The sequence below is a fragment of the Vulpes lagopus genome, chromosome 4 (assembly GCF_018345385.1).
Source record: "Vulpes lagopus strain Blue_001 chromosome 4, ASM1834538v1, whole genome shotgun sequence".
Classification (NCBI taxonomy): domain Eukaryota; kingdom Metazoa; phylum Chordata; class Mammalia; order Carnivora; family Canidae; genus Vulpes; species Vulpes lagopus.
This window is the reverse complement of record NC_054827.1, coordinates 49,226,896-49,251,447: the sequence shown is the minus strand read 5'-3', so window position 1 is coordinate 49,251,447 and position 24,552 is coordinate 49,226,896. Positions and strand designations below refer to the sequence as shown.

The 24,552-nt window shown below is 38.4% G+C and overlaps 1 protein-coding gene across 1 annotated transcript in view; it reads left to right on the top strand.

Annotated features, from left to right (window-relative positions):
* DGKI (diacylglycerol kinase iota) overlaps positions 1-24,552 on the top strand; it is a 427,088-nt gene that overhangs the window by 270,736 nt on the left and 131,800 nt on the right. Inside the window, 1 exon segment of the mRNA XM_041753541.1 lies at positions 738-937. Within this exon segment, the coding sequence (XP_041609475.1) occupies positions 738-937 (200 nt within the window).

Below are 24,552 nucleotides of genomic sequence, written 5' to 3'. Positions count from 1 at the left end.
CAGGCCTTTCATATTGGATTGACTTTCCATTCTGTGGAAATCACGGTGAACTGAGCTCTGTATTTGATTTTGATCCTCAAAGCTGCTTAACTTTTGATAATGTTTTTAATTGAGTTATTAATTGATTGCATTGATCTTATATAGATTAGAAGTAGCTCAAGGAGGTTTTTGGTAAAAAGAAAAAAACTTGCCCAAGTTTGAAAATTAACCAAGGGTAGGCTGCCTATTTAAATATTAATATATTTAATATATAATCTATAGTTACATATTATAGCATGTATGTATATAAGAAATAGGTTACATATACATATATATGTTATGTAGTTTTATATATTTAAATATATGTTATGTATTTATATTTAAATTAGTATAAAAGCTGTCTTAAACTGTGCTTTATGCCTTTTATTGTCTTTTTTTCTCCTTATATTGATTATTCACTGGGAATAGATAGCACAAAGGACAATTTTGTATTAAAGTAATGTTTTAGATTAAGACTGAAAAATACATAAAACTGAAAATGGACTATCAATGAGAATTTTTGGTCAAGCTCATGAAAAGTTTAGAAACTTTATTTTTGTTAAGGCGATTTATCCAAGATTTCTCATTCTACTCCTGGCTAGCAATTTTCAATGTGTTTATCAAAGGCCTTTTGGTTATGCAGCATGGTCTTGGGGTTTCTAACCTTTCTGACTCTTAAGAACTAATGTCTAGCTTCCTTTGGCCTCTTGAATTCACAGGCTGCCCTGCAAGTTGGGGGCCATGGGGAAAGGCTACACCAGTGTCGGGAGGTCATGCTGCTCACTTACAAATCCATCCCCATGCAAGTGGATGGGGAGCCCTGTAGGTTGGCCCCAGCTATGATTCGGATCTCCTTGAGGAATCAAGCCAACATGGTACAGAAGAGCAAGAGGAGAACATCCATGCCTTTACTCAATGAGTGAGTCTGCCCCTTGCCTACCTTTGTGAGCACAAAGACCATGGAGAGAACGCCAAGCATGTGCATGGTTTAGGGGCCTTACTTACCATGTTGAGAAAGGAACAAAGTCCAACAGCAGTTCGTTGGTTTCTCTGACATATTTTTCTTCATGTTTATTACACAGTGACCACGCTCTTCTTTTAGAAATAGCTACTATATCGTATACTAGAGAGAGAACTTTTCTGCATTGACCGCTTTGGTATATATTTTTTGGGAGCAGCAGAAAATCATTAAGAGTGATCTAGGGTCATAAAATGCATCAAGATAAATGTGCTCTGTTTTGTTTTAAGAAGGCATGCTGTTGGCCTCCTTTTTACCCTGGTCACTTGGAGAGTGTTGGTTTCCCCAATAGCAGGAGGCTGGTGGAGCTGGATGTTTGGAGCTCATCTCTCTCCATCTGGCATCCCCTTCTGCCTGTTAGTGAGTTGTCACTTTCCCAATACCCCCATTTTGGGGTCCTGTGGACTCTGGTGCTTCAACTCAATTTTGCTATTCTGAGAGTGGCATCCTATTATCTATATATAACCTAACTCACTGTTCAATATCTAAAAAAAAAAAAAAAAAAAGGTATCCCTCTTGGACCCTTTCTTTTCTTTGTTGTTTTGATGAACTGGTTTGAGATAAGGTGATGATAACTAGATATGTAGATTATATATTCATTCTATAGCACCCCTTCATCTAATTTTGTTAATGGAGAGGTCTACCTGGGGTTGGAGAAGGGGATGGGGAAGGATGGGGATTTGGGGCCTCTTTTTTGGTATCTTCTATATATAATGCCCAGATGCCTAATCTAACTCAAGGTAAGGCCACTTCTGGGCTCAGCCTTGGGTCATTATCCTGTCACAGTAAGGGACCTTCCGAGGTGCTACTCCTGTCTGTGGCCTGTGATGCATGGTTACTGATTTGTACTGAATGGCTGGCTTCCTGCAGTGCCTATGAAGCAGGGCATGCTTTGCCACATATTTATGGAGTCACTATGACAATCTACAGAAGTGCCTAGAATAAATCAGTGACACAGGTGCCATAGCTCACTGCCAGAACCTGACTTTACCTCTCTTTCTGAGATGGCATATGGTGAGGAATAGCATTAGACAGGGCTCTTAATGTGTTTGCATTTTTTGGCATCTGCTTCTAAGTCTGAAGCTGGTGTGAGAGATCCTCTCTCCTCTGCTTCCTCCTTTCTCAAAGTCACTGTGGACATCAGAGTCACTCAGCACTTTCCCCAGACCATTATCCAGACAGCTCATTCAATTGTATTCTTCATTTTGTTTACATTTTGTAGCTAGTGAAACTCCTAGCTCCTTCCCAAGGGTTTTCTTTTCTCTTTGCCTTTAGCTTCTCTTAGGCTGAATATACAACTGGCAACATTTATATGTTAACATTTATATGTTAAAAAGGTAGGATGCCAACAACAGTATATGGTTGACCATATCCTCTCAAGAAATGTTAGCGTTAATCCATGAACGAGTGGTTGGGGAGAAAGCTCTGAAATAGTAAATGAAAAGTCATCTTGGAGGTCATATGGCAGCTCAGGTTGTTTTGAGTCACTTGTAGATAGTTAAGAAGCTATAATAAAACTAAAAGTTCTTAATATCTACAGGTAAAGACTTCTCATCCTCATGCCTGGCAGTGCTATATTTAATAACCTTATTAGACACGGAATTGTTTCTAGGTGCTTAAGTTTCAAACAGCTCTTGCCCTTGAACTGAGGAAGAGTTTGTATTTGCTCAGCAACCATATTGTTAATTCATCTGGGCTTTCTTCACATATAAAAACAAATACAAATGGTTGTTTTCTTTTCGTACTTAGACTACGTATGACAGATGATGTGACCGCCTAGATTTAGCTGCAGGGTGTTGGAGAAACAGCCTCAACTCAAAAATTGTTCCTTCCCACCAGGGGGCAGTGGTGCATCCACCTAAGCAGCCTCTGGCCTCAGGAAACCTCTGAACCACAATAACATGCTTTTCAGTTCAAAAAAGGACACCTGCAAAACTTAACAAAGATATTTATTATTATATATGATGAATAACTATAAAAACACTACATTTTTTAGAAAATCAATACAGATAGCACATTTTCAAAGGAAAACCAAACACCTAGTTATCTTGTCATGCTTGTTCACTAAACCTCAATTGCTCTCCCTCACTGCTCTTGTTCACCCTCTGCAATTAGATTTCTTCTTTCTTTCTACTAGAAATCCTTGTTTTGAAATCTGACTTCTTCCACTGGATTTCCAGGTGGAGTTTTCAGGTTGAGGATTGCCTGGTCATTAAGTCCTTCCTACAAGTTTCTAAAACCTTCTACATCCTCTAGGCTTTTCTGTTTTGGCCATGGTTGTGCCAAGTTCACTTTTGCAGCCAAGGCAGAGAGATAATTGAAAGATATTTCTTTATTTCCATCCTTCCTTCCCTGTTTTCCTCTATTTCTTTTTCCTTCCTTCCTTCCTTCCTTCCTTCCTTCCTTCCTTCCTTCCTTCCTTCCTTCCTGTTTTCTGAGATTGTTACTTCTGTTCCTTTTGCCTGTCTTCTTTTAGAAGAAAGAGAACTGGCTTCAAATGTCTGGAGAATTCATTTAGAAACCTCTGTGGGTGATAAGGATTGGGCTGGGTGTAGCGAGTTAACTTGGAATATTTGAGAAATAAGTACTGTGATTCCCTAAACAACTGGCTTCCTTTTCCACTTGAGCAATGGTGTTCCTCACAGATTTTCCTTTCTCTAGGAGATGACATCTGTACCCCAGATTTCACCTATGACAGATAAGTGAATAAATCTCACATCTGTGTTTTCTATCCAGGTATTCTTTCTAAAAGCCAGAGACTCATACCCAGATATCTCAGGTGACATCTTTACCTGGATAGCAACCTCAGACTGCAGGCTAAAAATGGGCTTGTTAATTCTGCTCTCTTTCCTTCCCTGCTCATCAGCCAATGAGCCCTTTTCATTCATATTTGTCTATATGGAGCCATCTACCCATTCACCACATCCTTGCCCATCCTTGCCATGGAGTCCTTGCAGTTACCTGTGCTGTTACACACCCCATGTGGTCTACCTTCTATTTATTTCCCACATCTCTCTTTTTTTTTCTTTTTTTTTGGGGGGGGGAAAGGTTTATTTATTTATTTTAGAAGGCAGGGGAGGGGCAGAGGGAGAGAATCTTCAAGCAGACCTCCCACTGAGTGTGCACCCCATATCACAAGATATGGGGTTTGATCCCACGACCCTGAGATGATGACCCAAATTGAACCCAAGAGTCAGACGCTCAACCAGCTGACCCACCCAGCCACCCCTATTTCCCATGTTTTTAACTCACAACATCTACCCCCTCTGCTAGTGTTACAGCCTCTGTTCAAAGGCCATATAAGTTACCTCACCACAGCATCACTAAACTATGGTCATGATTCCTTGCTTCCAGTGTCACTGCCCTTCACACAATGCTTTTTCCATTAGACTAATTACAAGGATCTTTCTAGAAAGGTCAAACTTATATTCCTTAGTTTTGTGGACCTTTTGATTGCCTCCATCATCCTTGTCTTTCACTCCAGAAATCATTGCTATTCTGGGGCAGTGGACTGCCTTGTGCATCCTCATACTTTTGCACTTCTGTCACTCTTCCAGCCTTTTTGTCTGTTAACTCTTGCTCAAGTTCAAGACTCCATTGAAATATCACTTTCCCTAATCTATCTACTTCTAGCCGTTAGTGTTCTATCTACTTCTAGCCATTAGCCCTAATCTATCTACTTCTAGCCGTTAGTGTTCTATCTACTTCTAGCCATTAGCCCTAATCTATCTATTCCTGTTAGTGTTCTAGGTTATGTTCATCACACCATTTATCAAGAATAATATAGTTCTTGATTTACGTGTCTCTCTTTCATGCTTAGAGATTCCTCTTAGGGTCCTCAGTGTCTACCAGTATGTCTAAGACATGATTATGTATTGAATAAGTGGCTTGCTCATGGATCAGATACATTTCTCTGAGATCGTATTCAAAATAACATAGATCTAAAAAATATCATCCCCCCAAAAAGAAATAGAGGAAATTATCTAGGTTCATATTTATATATTAGTAACATGGTACCCAGGTAAATTTGATTACCCTATTTGAACAGCACCTTTGAGAGAGATCAGAAATATAAAATTTCTCAGGTCGTTGGGGAGATCTTAAGCAAGCTGAAATCCTGAGTTCACTGGTAATTAAGACTACACTGTGAAAGGCGATCATAATATTCAGGGGCAAGATTTTTAGTTGGCAAACTTTGAATTGGGCAACTCGGTTAATTGGATTCCATCATCTTGGCTGCTCAGAAGCATTATTGGTTGTAAATGATAGTCCTTTGAGGAAAACAAGGAGTTGATTCATAGGTGACTATGTGTAAGGACTTACATACCCAGCAGAAAAGAGGAATGGGGCTGCTGTGCCTACTACAGTTACAGAAAAGCTCTTCAAATGGTCTGAGAGAGCGAAGAGAACTATTATGTAAATGTGACAACAAATTTTGGATTTAGTTTTTTAAATTTTATGTTTCATCTTTTGTAATAGCTACTGAAGGTTCTTTCCTTTATAAAAGAAGAGAGAAAATAGAGAAGTCTATGGCTTCCCTCTTCTACCAAGAGTATGAGTGGAATTACAGCATCACTGTGATGAAGTTAGGCTTTCCTGGTATTACCTTCAGAATCATCAAAGGTTTTGTTTAGGCATCTTTCCACGATGGTTGTCTTTTGACACAAATTTCCTCCAGAGCTCTGGAGTTAGGAGGACTATGTTAAAGGATTAAGTTTACCTGGACTTTCCTCAAAGATGAGTTTACTGTGCTAGCCTACCCCTCTCTAGTGCGTGTGTGCCTGTATGCATGTGTGTGCACATCCTCTCCTTGGATGTGCCAAATGACCTGGAGCGAGAGGGGAGCACACCGATGCCTCCCACCTGTAGCCCTGCCCAGCGTCCGCACTGCTGCTGCACCTGCCCGCGCCCTGCCCCATGCTCCGGTCTGCTCCGTGGCTCACCTGAGAGTCGGCCCTTGCCGTGTGTCCTGTTGGCTTCATCGCAATCACCGGCTTTTTGGATTATGTCCGTGGCTGGCTGGATTTTCCTTTTCTTTTCATTCACTGTGTGGTGATGCACTCATTTAATTTCTGTTTAAACTGTGTATGTCTCTCTTTCTCTCCCCTGGCTTGCTCCCTGTCTGTCCACGCTGTTGTGCTGACTGTCTTCGCTGCTCATTCCCTGCTGCCTCTAGTATGCACCAGGTGTCCGCTGGCGACCTGCGGAGAGTTTCGGCTCCCCCTGGCTCCTTCACCACGTGAGTACAAAGTCGCTCCATTTCTACATTTTGGCCAGCACCCTCATGTCCTCCTGGGGGGGGGGGCGGGGGGGGACCACCTACCTGCTCCTTTGCCCACCCACGTCTGCTTCTCAGACAAGGACCTGCCAGCCCTGGTTGCCTTCTTTACCCCTCTGTGATTTGAGAAGGAGCTGTCCAGTCCTTTGTGTCCTGTTTGTCTCAGTGCTCTCAGGCTTCAGGTTTAAATTTTTGGCTAACTACTTTAAGGCCCATAATTACATGGGGTTGTATAAAATTCCATGCTAAGCTGTTGGTTCTTCTGGAAAGTTTGTAACAGCCATAGACCATTCTGTTATCTGCAGCTCAGGGATGATGTTGAAGGAGTGCCTGCCACCCTTGATTTGTGAACCCACTCCGAAAATTACGTGTGGAGTTTTTTTTTTTTTAATTTTTAAAAATTTATTTATGATAGTCACAGAGAGAGAGAGAGGCAGAGACATAGGCAGAGGGAGAAGCAGGCTCCATGCACCGGGAGCCCGATGTGGCATTCGATCCCGGGTCTCCAGGATCACGCCCTGGGCCAAAGGCAGGCGCTAAACCGCTGCGCCACCCAGGGATCCCACGTGTGGAGTTCTGAGTGAATGCAGATGCATCTGGGCATTATTGGGGGTGGAGAATCCATGGATTGTAATAAAAGATCAATGAAAAAAACTGGCTCTGAGTTAGCAAAACACACTTCACCCAGGGTTCATAATTTATACTTAATGTATTCTATGCTTTTATTTTTTCTCCGGCGGAAAAAAAAATGTGATTTGTTGTTGTTTTTTTTTTTTTTTAAGCACTTTGCAACTTTTTAGGTTGTCACATCTGTCTTGCTCTTTCTTCATCTTACCAATACTTAGCTTTTGTTCTGGTTCAGGTACTGTCACAGGTGCTTTACATTAACTACTTAACTAGTTACTCCCCTATCCATGGTATTGTGGTGAATCTGATGCACAAAGAGGTTAAGTAACTTGCTCACATCACACAGCCAGCAAGTGGTAGACTGGGGTGCAAACTCACATGGTTGGCTTCAAAGTTCACACCTTTAACAATTTACAGTTTTGCCACCTTTCATCTATATCTTTCTAAGTCCTAGTTGAATCATTGGCTTTTCAAGGAATTCTTCGTTGATTCTTGTTGTATTAATTATGTTCTTACTAGAGCTCACTATTGATATATTTATTATAGTTCTCAAGGTTTACTAGGCTGGTATTAATTACATTAGGTCTATATGTGTATGTGTCGTGCACTAGACTTAGGCTACTTGAGATCCTTGACCATATCTTCTTAGGAATTTTTGTGTCCCTGGCCCTGAACACAGAACTTAACCCAAAATATCCTGAAACCAAACAGAGTCGTTGGTTGGCAGAATGAATGAGTGAAAGAATACACGTGTCATTGAACTGTACAGCATCTATCATCTAGGAATATGCCAAAATGATCCCTAAAATTTAATCATATAATCCTACTTCCAGTCCTAATCTTATAGATATGCATTTATTCATTCTTTGTTTTTCAAAAACATTACTTTGTAGTTGTTCTGTGTCCACCATTTTGTCCTTGAAATCTAGAGATGAGCACAACAGAGATCTGCCTTCATGGAACTTAACACTGAGTGGTCAAGGGCACCTGGGTGGCTCAGTTTGTTAAGCATCAACCTTCAGCTCAGGTCATGATCCCAGGATTCTAGGATTGAGCCTCACATCAGGCTCCCTGCTCAGCGGGGAGTGTCCTTGCCCTTCTGCCCTTGTGCTCTCTCTCTCTCTCAAATCAATCAATCAATCAAATCTAAAAAAAAATTAATTAAAAAAATTGAGTGTTCAGAAAATCAATAGGAAAATAATATTTAACTTTCAATTAGAGGTTATTCTGGCGTAAATCCTACATTCTACAAAAAGCCTCTTCAATAAATAGGAGTCCAAGGAGTAGCTTTCAGTAATTTTCAGGGGCTAATGGATAGATTTCAAAGAATTGAGAATATCAATAGTAGAGATGCATGTGGAATCTGTCCCATTTCTATCACAGTTTAAGTTTGGGTTGTGTTTTAAGTGTTTGGTTGTAAAATTTAAAGGAGACTCTTTTATGGAGTCTCCATAACACATGGAATCAGTAATTCCATGTGTGCATACTACAGTAAGATTAACTGTCAATATTGTGATAAGGTGTAACAGGTGAAACACCTAGGTGTGGCCACTTTAAACTTGAATGTTGATCTAAAATATTTTATATCTATATATGATATAGTAAATATTATATATTATAGATTTTATATTTGTATGTCTCTGAACTATTAATGAAATAAGCTTTATTTTAAATTAGACTATTTTAAAAAAACATAAGAAAACACTGTCAAGTAGCCTGGAGAAAAACCCTAGAACAGATATTGTCTTTATATATTGTGTCATTGGTTAACAGTTTTGACCCACTCTCATGCTGCTATTTGCTATTTTCAGCAGCACTTAATATATGCATTGATGTTGCTTTGGTCCTCATGAAAGTGAAGACCCCAGTATTTTGAACTAAGGTTGTCTGATTTGGATTTTTTTTTTTTTTTGACCCTTGGTCAGCCATTCTCTGCTCAGAAAAACTCTTCTATGATCTTTTCTGGAGAGAAGCCTCCCTTTCTACTGTTTCATGGTAAATGTTGGGTTTCTAAAGCGATACACATGGCCTTTCTCTTTAGCTTTCTAAAAACTTTTTTTTTGAGCAGTTTATAGTAGTAGCAGTGTAATTAGGAATTGGAACGTACTATTAATATCTGTGCATGTGGAAAATTTCACCTTTTTACAAAGAACCCTGAAATTTTATTTTTGATCACATATGACCATGTATGAATCCTGAGTTTTATTCAAAAGTATTTAGTGCTTTATCCAGTAGAACAAAACAAAACAAATGGAGAATTTTACCACAAATCTCATGCATGTAGCTTAATGAATTATTGAGCAATACCTCAATTTAAAAATTTCTTATAATTAAGTGACTTCATAGTAAAGTCCTCGCTGAGGGACACATATGCACACTGAATTTTATAAATTCATGAATGTTATAAATTTTATAAATTCATGAATATGCTAAATATTCCAACTACCAGCTCCTGTTCAGCCAAAAATAGCACAAAGGTATGTAATTGTAAGTTATCTTTCTAGAACTTTTATCCTTCACTAACTGCTTATTAAATTCCATTTTGTATCTGTTCTCCACCAAAATGAAATAATGTAAACCATTTATACTTAGTTTTAGTCAATTTTTTATCTTTCAAAAAGTATTGAGTGCCTTCTTTAAATACCAGGGGTTCTGTGGGATACTGGAGATACCCTGGGTGGCGCAGCGGTTTGGCGCCTGCCTTTGGCCCAGGGCGCGATCCTGGAGACCCGGGATCAAATCCCACGTCGGGCTCCCGGTGCATGGAGCCTGCTTCTCCCTCTGCCTGTGTCTCTGCCTCTCTCTATCTCTCTGTGACTATCATAAATAAATAAAAATTAAAAAAAAAAAAGCTAAGCTTTTTGTCTTACAGAAATCAACATTCCAGTGATAGACATAGTTTGTTGCTTATAATAAAATGGCAATGCCATCTGATAAGCATCCATGTACATATTCCGGTTGTTTTTCCATGTAAATGACTATGTATTTATCACGTTTGTTTTTATTTTTTATTATTTACTTATTTATTTGTTTTAAAGGTTTTATTTATTTATTCATGAGAGACACAGAGAGAGGCAGACACACAGGCAGAGGGAAAAGCGGGCTCCCTGTGGGAGACTGACATGAGACTCGATCCAGGACCCTGCAATCACATCCCGAGCCAAAGGCAGGCGCTCAACTGCTGAGCCACTCAGGCATCCCTGTTTTTATTTTTTATTTTCTTTTAGAATTTAAAATTAACATACAAAAATGGACTTTTTTGGTATACAGTTGGGATTTTAAGGCAAGTATAGATTCATAAAACCAGCACCCTAATCAAGATACAGAACTGCTCTACTACCAACAGAAAGCTGCCTAATTCCTGCATCTCTCCTTCCAAACTCTGGCAACCACCAATCACTATAGTTTTATATTTTTGAAATTGCCACATAAATGGAATCATACAATATGTAACCCTTTGCACTTGACTTCTTTCAGTGTAATGTCTTCAAGATTTATCAGTTGTTGCATGTATCAGTCACGTGTTCCTTTTTATTGCTGAGTAGTATTCTACTGTATGGATGGATGCTTCCATTTACTTACCCATTTACTTGTTGAAGGACATCTGGTTCATTTTCAGTTCTAGGCAGTTATGAATAGTGCTGCTGTAACATCGATGAACAAGTTTTGTGTAAATATAAATTTACATTTCTCTAGGTTAAACACCTAGGAAGGGAATGTCATATGGTCATATGGTAAGTGTATGTTTAACTTCATAAGAAATTGACAAACTATTTTCTAGAGTTCAAATTTTGCATTTCTACCAGCAGTAGGAGAGAGGGAGTTTCAGTTGCTCCACATCCCTGCCAGCACTTGGTATTGCCAGCACTTTAAGATTTTAATCATTTAATCATTCTAATGAGTGTCTTTTCATTATTTGCCATCCATTATATACTACTCGATGTAGCATTTGCTCAAATCTTTTGCATTTTTTAAAAGATTTTATCTATTTATTCATGAGACACACACACACAAACACAGAGAAGCAGAGACACAAGCAGAGGGAGAAGCAGGCTCCATGCAGGGAGCCCGATGCAGGACTTGATCCCAGGACCCTGGGATCACACCCTGTGCCAAAGGCAGATGCTCAACCTCTGAGCCACCCAGGCATCCCTTTTTGCATATTTTTTAATTGAGCTATTTGTTCTTTTCCTCTTGAGTTTTGAGAATCATATATTCTGGATCCAAGTCCTTTGTTAGAGATGTGTTTTGCAAATGTTTTCCCCTCAGCATGTATCTTTTCTTCTCTTTCTTTTTACACAATCCAACTTATCAAATTTTCCTATATATATGTGTGTGTGTATGTGTGTTTGGTGTTATATCTAAGAATTTTTGGTTTAATATCAGGTAATAAAATATTTTCACCTTTGCTTTCTTCTAGTGGTTATATAGTTTTTTTTACATTTTGCATTCAGTTCTATGATTTGAGTTAATTTTTTAAATGAATTTTATTAGTTTTTTAGTTTTTTATTTTTTAGATTTTGTATTTATTCATAGAGACAGAGAGAGAGAGAGAGAGGCAGAGACACAGGCAGAGGGAGAAACAGGCTCTCTGCGGGTTGCCCGACATTGGAACTTGATCCCAGGACTCCCGATCACAACCTGGGACAAAGGCAGATGCTCAACCACTGAGCCACCCACGTGTCCTACACATAAATTTTAAAATAAACTTGACTGTATCTCCAAAAATTCTACTAGAACTTTGGAACTGTGTTGAGTCTGTAGATCAGTTTGGGGAATGTAGACATCTTTACTCTGATGAGACTTCCAGTCCATGAATACTGTATTGTATCTCCATTTGTTTATTTTGTGCATCATTGTTTTGTAGTTTTCAACATAGAGATCTTGTACATATTTTGTTAGGTATGTGCCTGTGTTAGATATGTGTTGGTTTTACATTTTGGTTACTGGTATATAAAACTACAATGGATTTTCATGTGTTGACCTTGTGTTCTATGGTCTTATGAGAAGTCACTTTTTAGTTCTGGAAGTTTGGTCGCATCCTTGGGATTTTCTACATGGTCACACTTGTCGTCTGTGAATAGGAGTGGTTTTCTTTCTTCCCAATCCATATGCTTTTCATTTTTTTCTCTTGTTCCCTTATTGCACTAGCTAGAATTTCTAGTACGATGCTGAATAAAAGTGATTGCAGTGGGTATCCCTGCTCTGCTTCCAATATTAGGGGGAAATCATTCCATTTTTTTCACCATAAAGTATGATTGTTAGTTGTAGATTTATTTGTTAAAGTCCTTTATTAGGACATCTGGAAAAGTTTAGGGGACTAGGAATTATTTGTCCTCTAAATGTTTTTTAATCTAATTTAAATTTTTTAAAAGATTTATTTATTTATTTATTTATTTATTTATTTATTTATTTATTCATGGAAGATAGAGAGAGAGGCAGAGACACAGGCAGAGGGAGAAGCAGGCTCCGTGCAGGGAGCCCGACGTGGGACTCGATCCCAGGACTCCAGGATCACACCCTGGGCTGAAGGTGGTGCCAAACTTGGGCAACCCGGGCTGCCCTCTAAATGTTTTTTAGAACTCGCCAAGAAACTGGGATGCCTGGATGGCTCAATGGTTGAGTGTCCGCCTTTGGCTGAGGGTGTGATCCCAGTACTTTGCTATTCTCTAAGTCTCCTTTTTTTTGGTCTTCCAGCCAGAAAGTTAAGGTTTTAGTTACCTTGCTATACTGAATACTTCCTGCAACTTTGTTCATGTGCAGGACTAAGCAGTGATGAATAAAAGCAATGTTGGTTTATCCCATCCTTTTGGGATTCCTGCTCCTTTTATCAGAGAGGAAAGCTCTCTTCCATTATAATTTTAAGCACCTTATCAATGCTGCTGCCAGGGTGAATGCTGAGGTGTAAGAAAATGGTAAGGAGAGAATATATATAAATTTTTCTGAGCATTCAGAGCCCCTTTCTTTTCCTGAAGCCAGAGCTCAATGTCTTTCTTGGAGCTTTCTCTACCTACATTTGGTGTTCATTTCAGGCTTTGTGCTGCCTGGAGTCCACACCAAGTTTATTGGCAGGAAAAAGAAGGGAGAGTTCACCACCATTTGATAGGATTTTATATTCTGATCTTCTCTAATCTGCTGTTGTCATTTACTTTCCAGAGTTCTCAAATAGCTGCTTTATGAATCCTGTCCAGATTTATAACTGCATTTATTGAAAGGAGAAAGAATGGTGTATGCTTACTTACCTTACTCAGAACTAGAATTCTCTACTGCTTTCTAAAAGCAGAGTGCTATATTACTGTATCCCCTTCTCTACCACTGTACCATAGCTAAACTCAGCAAAACAAATCTGCAGAGAAACTACTATATTTCTTGAACTACAATCAACATATGTAAAACATAATATGCCATTTTGCACAACGGGTACAATTTAAACATAAACAAGATATTTCCCACTGCTAGGTTGTGTGGATTTGCTTGTTACCTTGGGGAAGGCAGAGTTGGACACAGATCCATGAAAAAGCAAAAATTGTCATGTTTGAGTACAAGCTGAACATGATTCAGCATTCTAAAATTGGTTTCAATAAATGAAGTCTTCATGGTAAAAGATGAAAGTAAATTGATTTTTGTTCCAAGGAGAGGGGGAGTTTTAGTAAGAGAAAGAGAAATATTTTTGATGTCTTTTTTTAGACAGGTTCTGTTTTGGGTTAGTTTAAGAATTTTATTGTTGGGAAACTACTAGGATAAAGCCAAGAGTCTCCAGTCTTCATGACTGAAGAAAACACAAACTGGTCATAGGTAGTTTAACATTTGCATGCCGGCCAGCAAAGTGAACTAGTTGATCTTTGAAGTGCTTTCTTAAAGTGCTGTAAGTCTATTCTCCAACTAGTGACATTAAATTTTTTGTTTTAACATTTTTATGAATTTGTCTAATGTGGTGTAAAGAGTCTGTTTATTCCATTTAATATTGGCCCTATAGTTAGAAAATAAGACTTGATGTGCTTTATTCAGACCCTTTTTCTTTTCCTTTTTTCTTTCTATAAACTCCACTTTCCTACAAACTACACTGTCTGGGAGTAGTAAAAACATTGTCAAAGTAGAAACTTACATGTACATTTCTGCAAACTGTGAGGGTTACCTCTAAAGTAGCCCAGAAGATCTATCATATATACTTTGCCTGAGAATGAATAAAGCTAAAGGTGGATAACACACAAACCTTCTTGAGAACCTCAGGATAAAAAGCACTCCTGCACCACTTGAGCCTCCAGAAGAGTGCTTCATGTCTGGGGTGGAAATCTGTCCTGATTCTGATTCACAGATTACAATTTTTAGGTCAGAGTTTCTAGATCTCAAAATCAATTGTGAGGATAACAAAAGTGCCTAAGCACTCAAGAAATTATGAATATATTTGTTGTTAAGGCTTTCACTGTTATTGGATCCTAGAGTGATTATTATCTCTGAGTGACAGGATCATGGATAGTATTTTAGAGGCTTTCTGTTATTTTCTGATTGATTTCAGTGAACACGCATTACTTCTATAAAGGGAGAAAAATTAAAGTTCATATTTTAAAAAGTACAGGAGAGAATTGCTACATCCACAGAACAGAAAAAAAATGTCATTTACTGCATCTCAGAGTGAGATAGGGAGGCATTAGAGTTAGCTTCAGGCCTTCTGGAATACAAAACTATTTGTTCTCTGAACCACTGAGCAGAGGAAACTGCTAATCCATCTTCTTTCTTTTCTCTTAATCCCACTCTCACATTTTCTGGGTTATCTTCCTGGTGATTTCGCATTCTATTGTCCAGTTTCTTGAACTTTCATAATGTCAAAATATTTGGTGTCCTTTCTGCCAGTAGCATCCTCTCTCCTGGTTGTGTAAAACAGATAAGCCAAATTGAGAATTCCAAGGAAAAGTAAGAGTTACTTGAGCTTCATCTCATACTGCTTTTCAAACTTGAGCCCAGGCTGCAGCTTAGATGATAGTGGTTTTATTTCCTGTGCTCCGCAGTGTTCCCCCAAGAGTTTCCTCACTCCACCTGCACTTTTATTCCCACTCAGATGGTCAGAAGAGGGACATTAGGAACAGACACAGGAGGTCTCTAACTGGAGTATCTTCCTCCTTATTCAGTAGCACTGCCCCGTAACATCTTGCCATTTTGAATATTCAGGGGAGCTCTGCTTTTGTTTGTCTGACATTGACCAGTGTTAATCTCTTTGCATTTCAATTTTTCAAATATTAAAATAGAAATGCAGTTGTTCCCCTGGATTTCTATCATCTCCAAAGTTCTGTTATGGTAAAATCCAGGGCATCACTCTTGACTATATGAAGGTCTGCCCCAAAGAGATCTAAGACTTGAGGTAGGCAAGACTTTCCCTGGGACATGACAGGGTCATCCTTTATCCTAAAACTGGTCAGGGAGTCTAGGCCCCATACTACCTTAGTACATTTAATTGATATTTCTCCTTGCTGTCAGTAAGAACCCAAGTGGATTTTTTTCATTTAGCTAGAAAGGTAATGTGTGTCTGGTAATATGCTAATAAGCACCTTGACTTGTGATCAAATTTAATGTCTTGATAACTGTGGTAGCAATTGTCATTATTCCCATTACATCAATGACAAGATTGAGAAAAAGAAGTATTAAGAACCTAACTAAGAGTATATGCCAGGAAGTGGTAAAGTTTTCTGCTGTGGAGAGGGCATTTAAGACCCTAAATGCCACTGTTGATATAACCTCTGATCATTTTCCTGTGTATGTGCGTTTATTTTTGTGTATATGATTTATGCATTTTATTCAGTCACACTATGTTAACTTCTTCCTTTTTAAAGAAAACTTGGAAATATTAACTTAGAATTCAGTTTTGCGTGTTTCAAATGTGTGACTCCTTAGTATTATAGGCTTGCGGCTCCAGTGTTATTATAAGAAAAATGTCAGAATGACAAGCCCCAATTAAAAATAAGTTCTAGTACAGCCAAAGAACCCAGAGAGTCTTGTAGAACTGTTAGTAATGGTGTTTGGTCTGTGAACGTGGCACCTCAGGAAGGGTCATGCCCATGACTATGGTGGACGAATGAGGCCTATGTTCTTCTCTTAGCAAAGGTAAACACAGATGGCAGCCTCTGGTACAGTTATGTAAGGCATAATACATTTAGGACTCCCTCAACATTTAAAATTGTATCTTGTTGCTTTTAAAATTTATTTTTGGAGATGAATTATTCATGTCTGCGTAGGTGTAGAAACAGTCTTACACTTACGAGTCAGCACTTCTTGTAAAGTAAAAGGTCACTTCAGAACTGAAGGGAATATATACCCAGGTGTTGGCTTGAGGTGTAGGGCCTGAGGAGGTGATTGCACAAATCAACTTCAGAGCCATGGGGAGAGTTTGTAGGAGGGTTCAGGTACAGTGTGTGCTCCAGGCCCACTGGGCAAGACAAAGGAGGAGGAAAATTTATTAATTTCTTTGTTTATTTAATCAAAATAAATTTTAAGAATTCCAAATAAAAAATGACTTTGGAAATAAATTCGTTCAATAAACACAATACAAATATGTATTATTTATATGATTATTCTATGTACCTTGACTTTTAGGAGAAATAGAAACTAAGGTCTGAATATCCTAAACAGTGACATCAAACCAGCAGAGATTAGATTTCCAAGCCAGGTAGGAATTTTGGAAACTGAAAAATCAGATGCCTCTCATTCTTCTCTTTGTGTGATCTTTTCATAATCAGTAGTTGTAGGATGAAAATAAAATGTAGTGATTCTCTGTAGAAGGTATTTGTGTAGTTTGCTCGGGCTGCTGTAACAAACTACCACAGACTGAGTGGTTCAAACAACAGAAATATATTTCCTCACAGCCTGAAGGCTGGAGCTCTGAGATCAAGGGGTTGGCAGGGTTGGTTTCTCCCGAGTCCTCTCTCCTTGACTTATAGTTGGTGGTTGTTTTCCTGTGTCTGCAGGTGGTCTTCCCTCTGTGTGTGTGTGTCTGTCCTAATCTTTTTATAAGGACACCAGGCCAATTGGATTAGGTTCCACCCATATGACTTCATTTTAACTCCATTCTTCCTTAAAGATCCTATCTTTAAATACATTTACATTCTGAGGTACTGGAGTTAAGAGCATATGAATTGAGGGGGGGGGATGGGGACAAGGGAGGGGAGGTGATGATACAATCCAGCCTCATACTAGATAAATTGGACTGAATTTTAGTTTTGTTTCTTTTCCTATCACCAACTGTGTGAAGACTGAACTTTGTGTATGTGACTTGTATTAATGGTTTAATTCTTTAAAATCTTGTTTATTAAAAGGTATAAGAAAGGCTAAAGGATATTGCTCTTTTATTTATAGCAGACTCTTAGTATTTGGGTGCAGTAAGGTTGTTGTTGACCTCTTTGGACCCAATTCTTATTTCTATAAAATAAGATGGTCAAACAAAATGAACTTTAAATTTTTATTCATGTATGAATTTCTAAGGTATTACTGTAATAAAAGCAACAATAGAAATTGAACACCAATAAAAAATAAGTTTATTATTAAAAAAAAGAAATACAGACTATAAATGCAAAGGGAAGGGAGTAATTTTGCTAGAGTTTGTGAACAAAAGATCTATTTACAAATGGACTCTCTATGTAGAAAAAAAAAAAAACCTTCTGGAAAGTAGTTATTTTTATCTTAGATAAACCACAATCTGCAGTGTTATTAATGGATTTGCTGCATTCAGAGAGAAAAGAGAAGCATTGCAGTTTTTACTCCAGTATTACAATGATAACTGATACCATATTCCATCATAAGTCAGAGGAATATATCAGTAACAAAGAAATCTAGATGTTTGTTTGGAGCACTCCAACAGGGTGTTTAGTTTGGATTGCTTTGCTGAGGTAGTAATAAGCTGCAGTGCACACTTTATTTGTAGAATTTTAATTTAATTATACCAATGTGGTTTAGTTTCCTGATCTGTCATAATGCCCTGAAACACTTACAGGAAATGAAAAGGAAGTACATGGTTAAAGGCAGAAAGAGAAAATCCTTGTTGATGCTACACTTAATTAATCCCCAGAACTCATCACATTTTGTGTTAGAAAATGAAATTCTAAAAATGAATTCAGCAAGTTCCAAAGTTGGAGCTCAGATATTTGACTAAAATGAAAGTGATGTTGGAAGGATTATAAATGGAACAAAAGGCCGAAGTTTTCAGCTTTGTATTAGAATTGTACTTTTTCTTTATCATGTAGACTCTCCTTTGGCTCTCAGGAGAGGTGATTTATGTCTCTAATTGGGATATAAATCTTTTGGTCTGATGATATTTTGTTGCTCAGGCAAAGTAAAACAATTAAATGTTTCCTTGATGAGAGGTTCTTGGCTTATGAAATGTTAAAATACTGCCTTTGGTAGAGGCTTGCTCTGTAATACGGTAAGAGAAAGGAGAAAGGGAAATGTACCTAAGCAAAAGTACCCTGATTTATATTCATATTCTATCATGGCATTCTCAGCAGAACCCATTGTTTTCCTTCTCTCCTCCATTATTTTCATTTTAGTTTTGGTAACTAGTTAGTATTTTGACTAATTTGTGTTTGCTCTTGACCATCCAAGCAATTTATTAGTCTACCACTAAAAGTATATCTTAAGGAACTTTTTTTTCCTCAAGTTTACTATCAAATTTTGCATTTATTTTTAAATTTTTGTTGATTAGTAGTTGTAATGATAGAATTATATGATTTGGGGCAGCCCGGGTAGCTCAGCATCTGCCTTCGGCCCAGGGTGTGATACTGGAGACCCGGGAAAGAGTCCCACGTTGGGCTCCCTGCATGTAGCCTGCTTCTCCCTCTGCCTGTGTTTCTGCCTCTCTCTCTCTCTCTCTGTGTGTGTGTGTCTCTCATGAGTGAATAAATAAAATCTTAAAAAAAAGAATTATATGATTTTTGCAAGTACTGTTCTATGAAGGTGTCTTTGTTCTTTCCATTTTTTGACACCAACAAAAGAATGATATAAAAAGATTCCCTTGGTCATTAGATTAGGGTTTAGAGAGTGGCAATAACAGTTTCTGCCTAATTGGCTACATTTACTGACTTGGAAAGAGGAGTCAGGTTTGGGGACTCTGATTTGTTCATGGATCTCTGACGAGGAAGCATGAGGTGGTGGGAGCCTATCTGTGCTATGAGTGGAGGACGTAGCTTTCCTCCAGCTATAGGTGGATGAATAGGAAACAAGTGGTGTCCTCTCCTCCCTAGGGCCAGATGCAGCACCACTGAGTATTCCAGATCTTGCAAGCCATTGTCAACCTGGAGGGGAACATGAGTCAAACGTAACATGGTAAAATACTAATTATTTAATATGAGTAATGGTTTCACAAATTTTCTGAATACCTAGATTTTAAGAAAGTATATGTGTCCTTTCTTAAAATGTTTTATATAGAAAGCTGAAACCATTTAAGGAAGTGTTTCTTATGTAATGCCGTTTACTGTTAGGCCAATACGTACTTTTTTTATTTCCTTGATGTAAACCAAATATGGAATCTTCTTCTTACCGAGCTTGTTTCCTAGGGGTGCAGATCTATTTCCTTTGCCCTATAGTTTCCAGTAGGAACACATCTGGTAATATGTTCAATCCTTTCTCAAATTAAGTGAAGTTGCATTTCTCTACCTTATTAAGATGGCCATGTTTATCTTTACACCATTATTGTCTTACACATTTTTGGCTTCTGCTTTGTTGGTTATTTTTACTTAAAAAAATTCTCAATTTTTCCTATAGTATCAGAGATGAAATAAGTGTTAAATATTTTTAGATGACATGTGCTGTAGGTTTTTATCAAAAAAAGATACTTATTTTTAAATATTTATTTATTTATTTATTTATTTATTTATTTATTTATTTATTTATTTTAGAGAGACAGAGAGAGAGCCTGAGCAGAGAGAAGGAGAAGCAGACTCTCTGGTAGAGCAGGGAGTCCAATGTGGGGCTCTATCCCAGGACCCTGAGATCATGACCTGAGCCAACGGCAGACACTTGTCCAACTGAGACACCCAGGTGCCCCTCTAGGGTTTTTTAAAAAATAAATATTACTCTCAATCAAATATCACCACTTGATTCATCAAAGTGTATAGGGTTTCTGTAAGGTGAGCAAATATGCTAATAATTCTGGCCTAATTTACTCCTTTATGATATGTGTGAAGGGCTACAGTATTTTCTTTTGTAAAAGAACACTTTTAATTTTTATTTATTTATTTTTAAAGATTTATTTATTTATTGGATGGGGGTCAGAAGAAGGGGGAGAGAATCTCCAGTAGCTTTTCGCTGAGCATGGAGCCTAACCCAGGGATCCATCTTATGACACTGAGATCATGACCGGAGCCGAAATCAGGAGTAGGACACTTAACTGACTGAGCCACCCAGGTGCCCTAGAAGGACACTTTTTAAACTACACAAATCCCAACACTTGCTCTATACTCTCTTCCAAAAGAAAGACAGTTTCTTTATCAGTTACAAAGAAGAACAGGATATTACAACAGCTTGTGGTTGCAAACCCAAAGGAAGATTTTAGCATTTAAATAGCAAATGAATGCTTGGTTTTCCTTTTGTTTGATACATAGAAATTGAAACCTGGAGAAAAAAATGTCTGTCTTTCTGAGCACATGATATCTAAAGCCATTTGGATGGCTTGAGACTAACATAATTCTGTTATGTCTCATTGGTTCAGGCCCAGGGTTTCCTTCCTTATTCCACTGGAGCTAATTAATGGATCTCTGTACAATCAGAGCAGCAAAAGAATTCTCCAAGCCACTGCAGGCTCTGCTACTATAAGTAGCCCATGTTAGTATTTTATGAGAGAATTTTTAGTCATTTTTAATAGCCAGGACACCTCTATCAAGTGGACTTATCTCATGAGGCAGAAATGATTCTTGCCTGGTGTGATGAAAGACTAACCTTGAGTTCCTGTTCCCATTCCAACTGTTCTTAACTGTTCTTCATTCAGCAGTTAGAATTTGCAGGATTCTACAAAAATGCATGCACCCTCTACCTTTAATTCCATCCCTCTAGATTTCCCAGGGGTATTTGTTTCCTTTGCCTTTCATCATGATATTTGTCCAGCTCCTATACTCTTTAAACATAAAACAACATAAAAAGAGTATAATTGGGGACCTAAGGTCTGAAACTCCTATAAAGTTTTCTGAGAAGTTGTCATCCCTAGTTGCCAATTCAGCAACTATTAGGGCAGGAAACTCTCAGGAGATTTAAATCTGTAGGTGGTATCTAATTACAAGTGGACATTTTTCTCCATTCCTATTAACCAGAGATAAACCAGAGAATCAACCCCATCTGTGAGGGTAGCATGAACATTGAGATTGTTTTTTGTTTGTTAGTTTAGTAATGGGAATTGAATTTTCCCTTGAACCAATTTCTGTTGATTGGTCAGTGATGCACATTACATAGCACACATGAATAGGTAGGATGAAGAATGTAGTTGTCATGAAAACTGGTTCTCACTTCAAAATTAGTAAGTGCATGTAGGAAGCAGCATCTTACTGCTGGATAAGATGTAGCTGGCATCCTGTCCTCGAAGAGCTCATGATTTAATGGGGGTGAAGCATTACCATGTCATGATCACATTTACATTTCACACTGACTGCGCCATCTATGGCAGTCAGTCTAGGTGCGAGATGATAGTAGCTTGGTCTGGGGGAGGGGAGGTGCTACTGGAGGGGGGTAGAGAAGCATACATATTTGAACACTATTTAAAGGAGGATGAATTGGGACGCCCGAGTGGCTCAGCGATTGAGCATCTGCCTTCGGCTCAGGGAATAATCCCAGGGTCCAGGGATTGAGTCCTGCATCGGGCTCCTGCAGGGGAGCCTGCTTCTGTCTCTGCCTATGTTTCTGCCTCTCTGTGTGTGTCTCTCATGAATAAATAAATAAAATCTTAAAAACAAATAAAGGAGGATGAGTTGCAAGGGAGGGAAAGGAGGAGCAGGTGGAAAATCAGAAGAGTATTTTGAACAGAAATCCAGAGAAAAGTGCTCCAGGAGTTAACCAGAGGGAGGAATCCTACTGAAGGGGGGATTTGAGTGAGGACGGAGAGGTGGATTTAGTGAGCGTGGATAAAGGGAAAGGAGAAAGTAAAGGGACAGTGTGTTCTTATGTAGAGGAAAGTTTGGGGGTCTTTGGCTTAAAAAACATACATCTGTGACTCTTGAACTCAGAAGTTGTAATGTTATGTACACATGGGATGATTCCACATACAAGTCTCAGAGTTGATGACCAAGGCAATGACAGTTATGACATTCACTATCACAAAAAGAAGAGGATGGTTGGAGAACTTGAAAAATTGACCAAGGCTAGTGGGTTCTTTTCCATTAAAGTGAAATAAAACTGCTATACTTGCTGAGCTGCTATAGTGCCACCAAGTGAAGCAACTACTAGTTCTTTGTCTTTGCTTCTCCTTTGCATTCCAGGAGCCTGACACCCAGCTGAAGAAATAGTCTGTAATACCACATGCTAATTTCACTCCGCTGCATATTCATTTATCACAATTTCAGAATTAAAAAAATTTATTCCAATAGAAAGCATGAAAATGTACATCTCAATATGTATTTGAAGATCTCCAGAAAACTTTAAAAATATCTGTTTCTACCAGTTGCATAAAAGTTCTCTGATATTTGGTACTTAAAATCTATTTTTAATCTATTAGCCATTAAGTCAGCAAATAGTTTCTTTGATATGTGTCTAGGCCTGGTGCTTAAAGTTTACATTCCTTTGCCATTAGTGTCTGTGGTTGATTATCCCAGTGACTTAAAACCCAATTCCAACCCAAATAGTAGAAGAGAAGTCAATAAATTATGGAAAGAGATATAGTTTCTTTGGGAAGAATTTACAAATGCTTAGAATAGTCTAAACAAAGAATAGAGCACTTCTATCCTTCACCTTCCACACTTGGTGAGGGTCAAGCTGAGATGGAGCAGCCATGGCTGCAATCAGAGACACAATATACAATCAGATGGAATAGCAAACAGTGAATTAGTGAACATCTCAGTTTTCTCCTGACTCTGTAATGCTGTAATTCCATTATCTTGTTGGAGATCCAGAGGGATAGCTGTCTCAAATAATTTGCCATTATGACATATTATATTAACCACCTCACAAATGGATGTCTTAAGAACTTACTCAACTTAATCTATTTTTTTTTTTTTGAGAGAGAGAGAGAGACCACAAGAGGTGAGGGAGAGAATTTTTTTTTAAAGATTTATTTATTTATTTTGGAGAGAGAGTGCAAGTGGGGTGGGGGGCAGAGAGAGGGAGAGAAGCAGACTCCCTGCTAAGTGTGGAGCCCCACACCAGGCTCTATCTCAGGATCCTGAGATCATGACCTGAGCCAAAATCAAGAGTCAGATGCTTAACCACCTGAGCCACCCAGGCACCCCAGCAACTTCTATTGAAAAACAATTAACAACCTTTAAAAAAAGTACTTTCTCTAGAAAAACATGTTGGACCCTGGGAGCTCATGATTGCTGCTAATGTAATCTTGGTTTATCTTTGGTCCCAAATTCAAAAATTCCTTTAAATTTTTTTTTTTTTCAAATTTCTGAGGCATTGTTCTCTCTACTCCAGGCAGGAGACAACTGAATTCTAAGAGTGCTCTGTGAACACAGCAGGTGTCAGAAATCCATTTTAAATCTCTGTTCAGAAGCTTTGATTCAATTTGGTTTCACTGCTCAATGCAAAGAGGCCTCTTTGGATGTGTTTTTAGATAGATTATTGTGCAGTGGCAGCTTGAAAATGTCCCAGGGTAAATTGCAGCAATTTCTGGGAAGTTGTTAAAGAAAGCTCTTGGATATAATTATATCTAAATAAGGCCCAGCTTGATAGCTGATGAAAGGATGTGGTGTGGTCAATGTTTCTGGTTCACTGTGATTTAATTGAAGAACAGGCGGTCCTGAAATGGTTTACATACTTTCCTGGTAGGGACGTCTACCATTTTTATGTTCTTTTCTCTCTGTGCAGATCCCCCTAGAGCTAAGATGTGAAGGAGCATCATCCTGCATAGATTTACCTCCAGATCTTGGAGAGCTGGATGGGAAAAGGACAGAAATGGACAACTCCATCAGGGGTTACCTAGGGCTCACAAAGAGAAAAACAGCTATGGAGTGGCTCAGATGATGTCAAACTGGGCTAAAGGGCCACGCGTAGTCCCAGAGGAATTCAGCTTTCTTGCATTTCATTCATTTGTTTAAAAACATTTATTGTAAACAACCCAGGTTAGACTCTTTTAGGTGCTGGCATTGTAAAGAAGAGGAATAGTCTTTTGTGCCATGAAGTCACACTAAAGTCCATTCATAAAACAAGGGCCAGTTCAAAGGAATCCTTTTGGAAAGTAGTCAGAAATGTATTATATGTAGGTTATGGTCAAGTAGAATCTCACATTTACAATCGCTTGAAATAAATTAAAGCAACATATGATTAAATCAGGCCTGGAGGGAGAAAGGCAGACAAAAGTTGTGATGTTTTCTGCCTTTCAAAGGAAAACTCTTTATATATGAGTAGCAAATTCCTGGTTAAATTACAGTTCCTCATAAAAATCAGTTAATCTACCTAATGAGTGTTTTAAGGGGCGGGTCTTACCCTG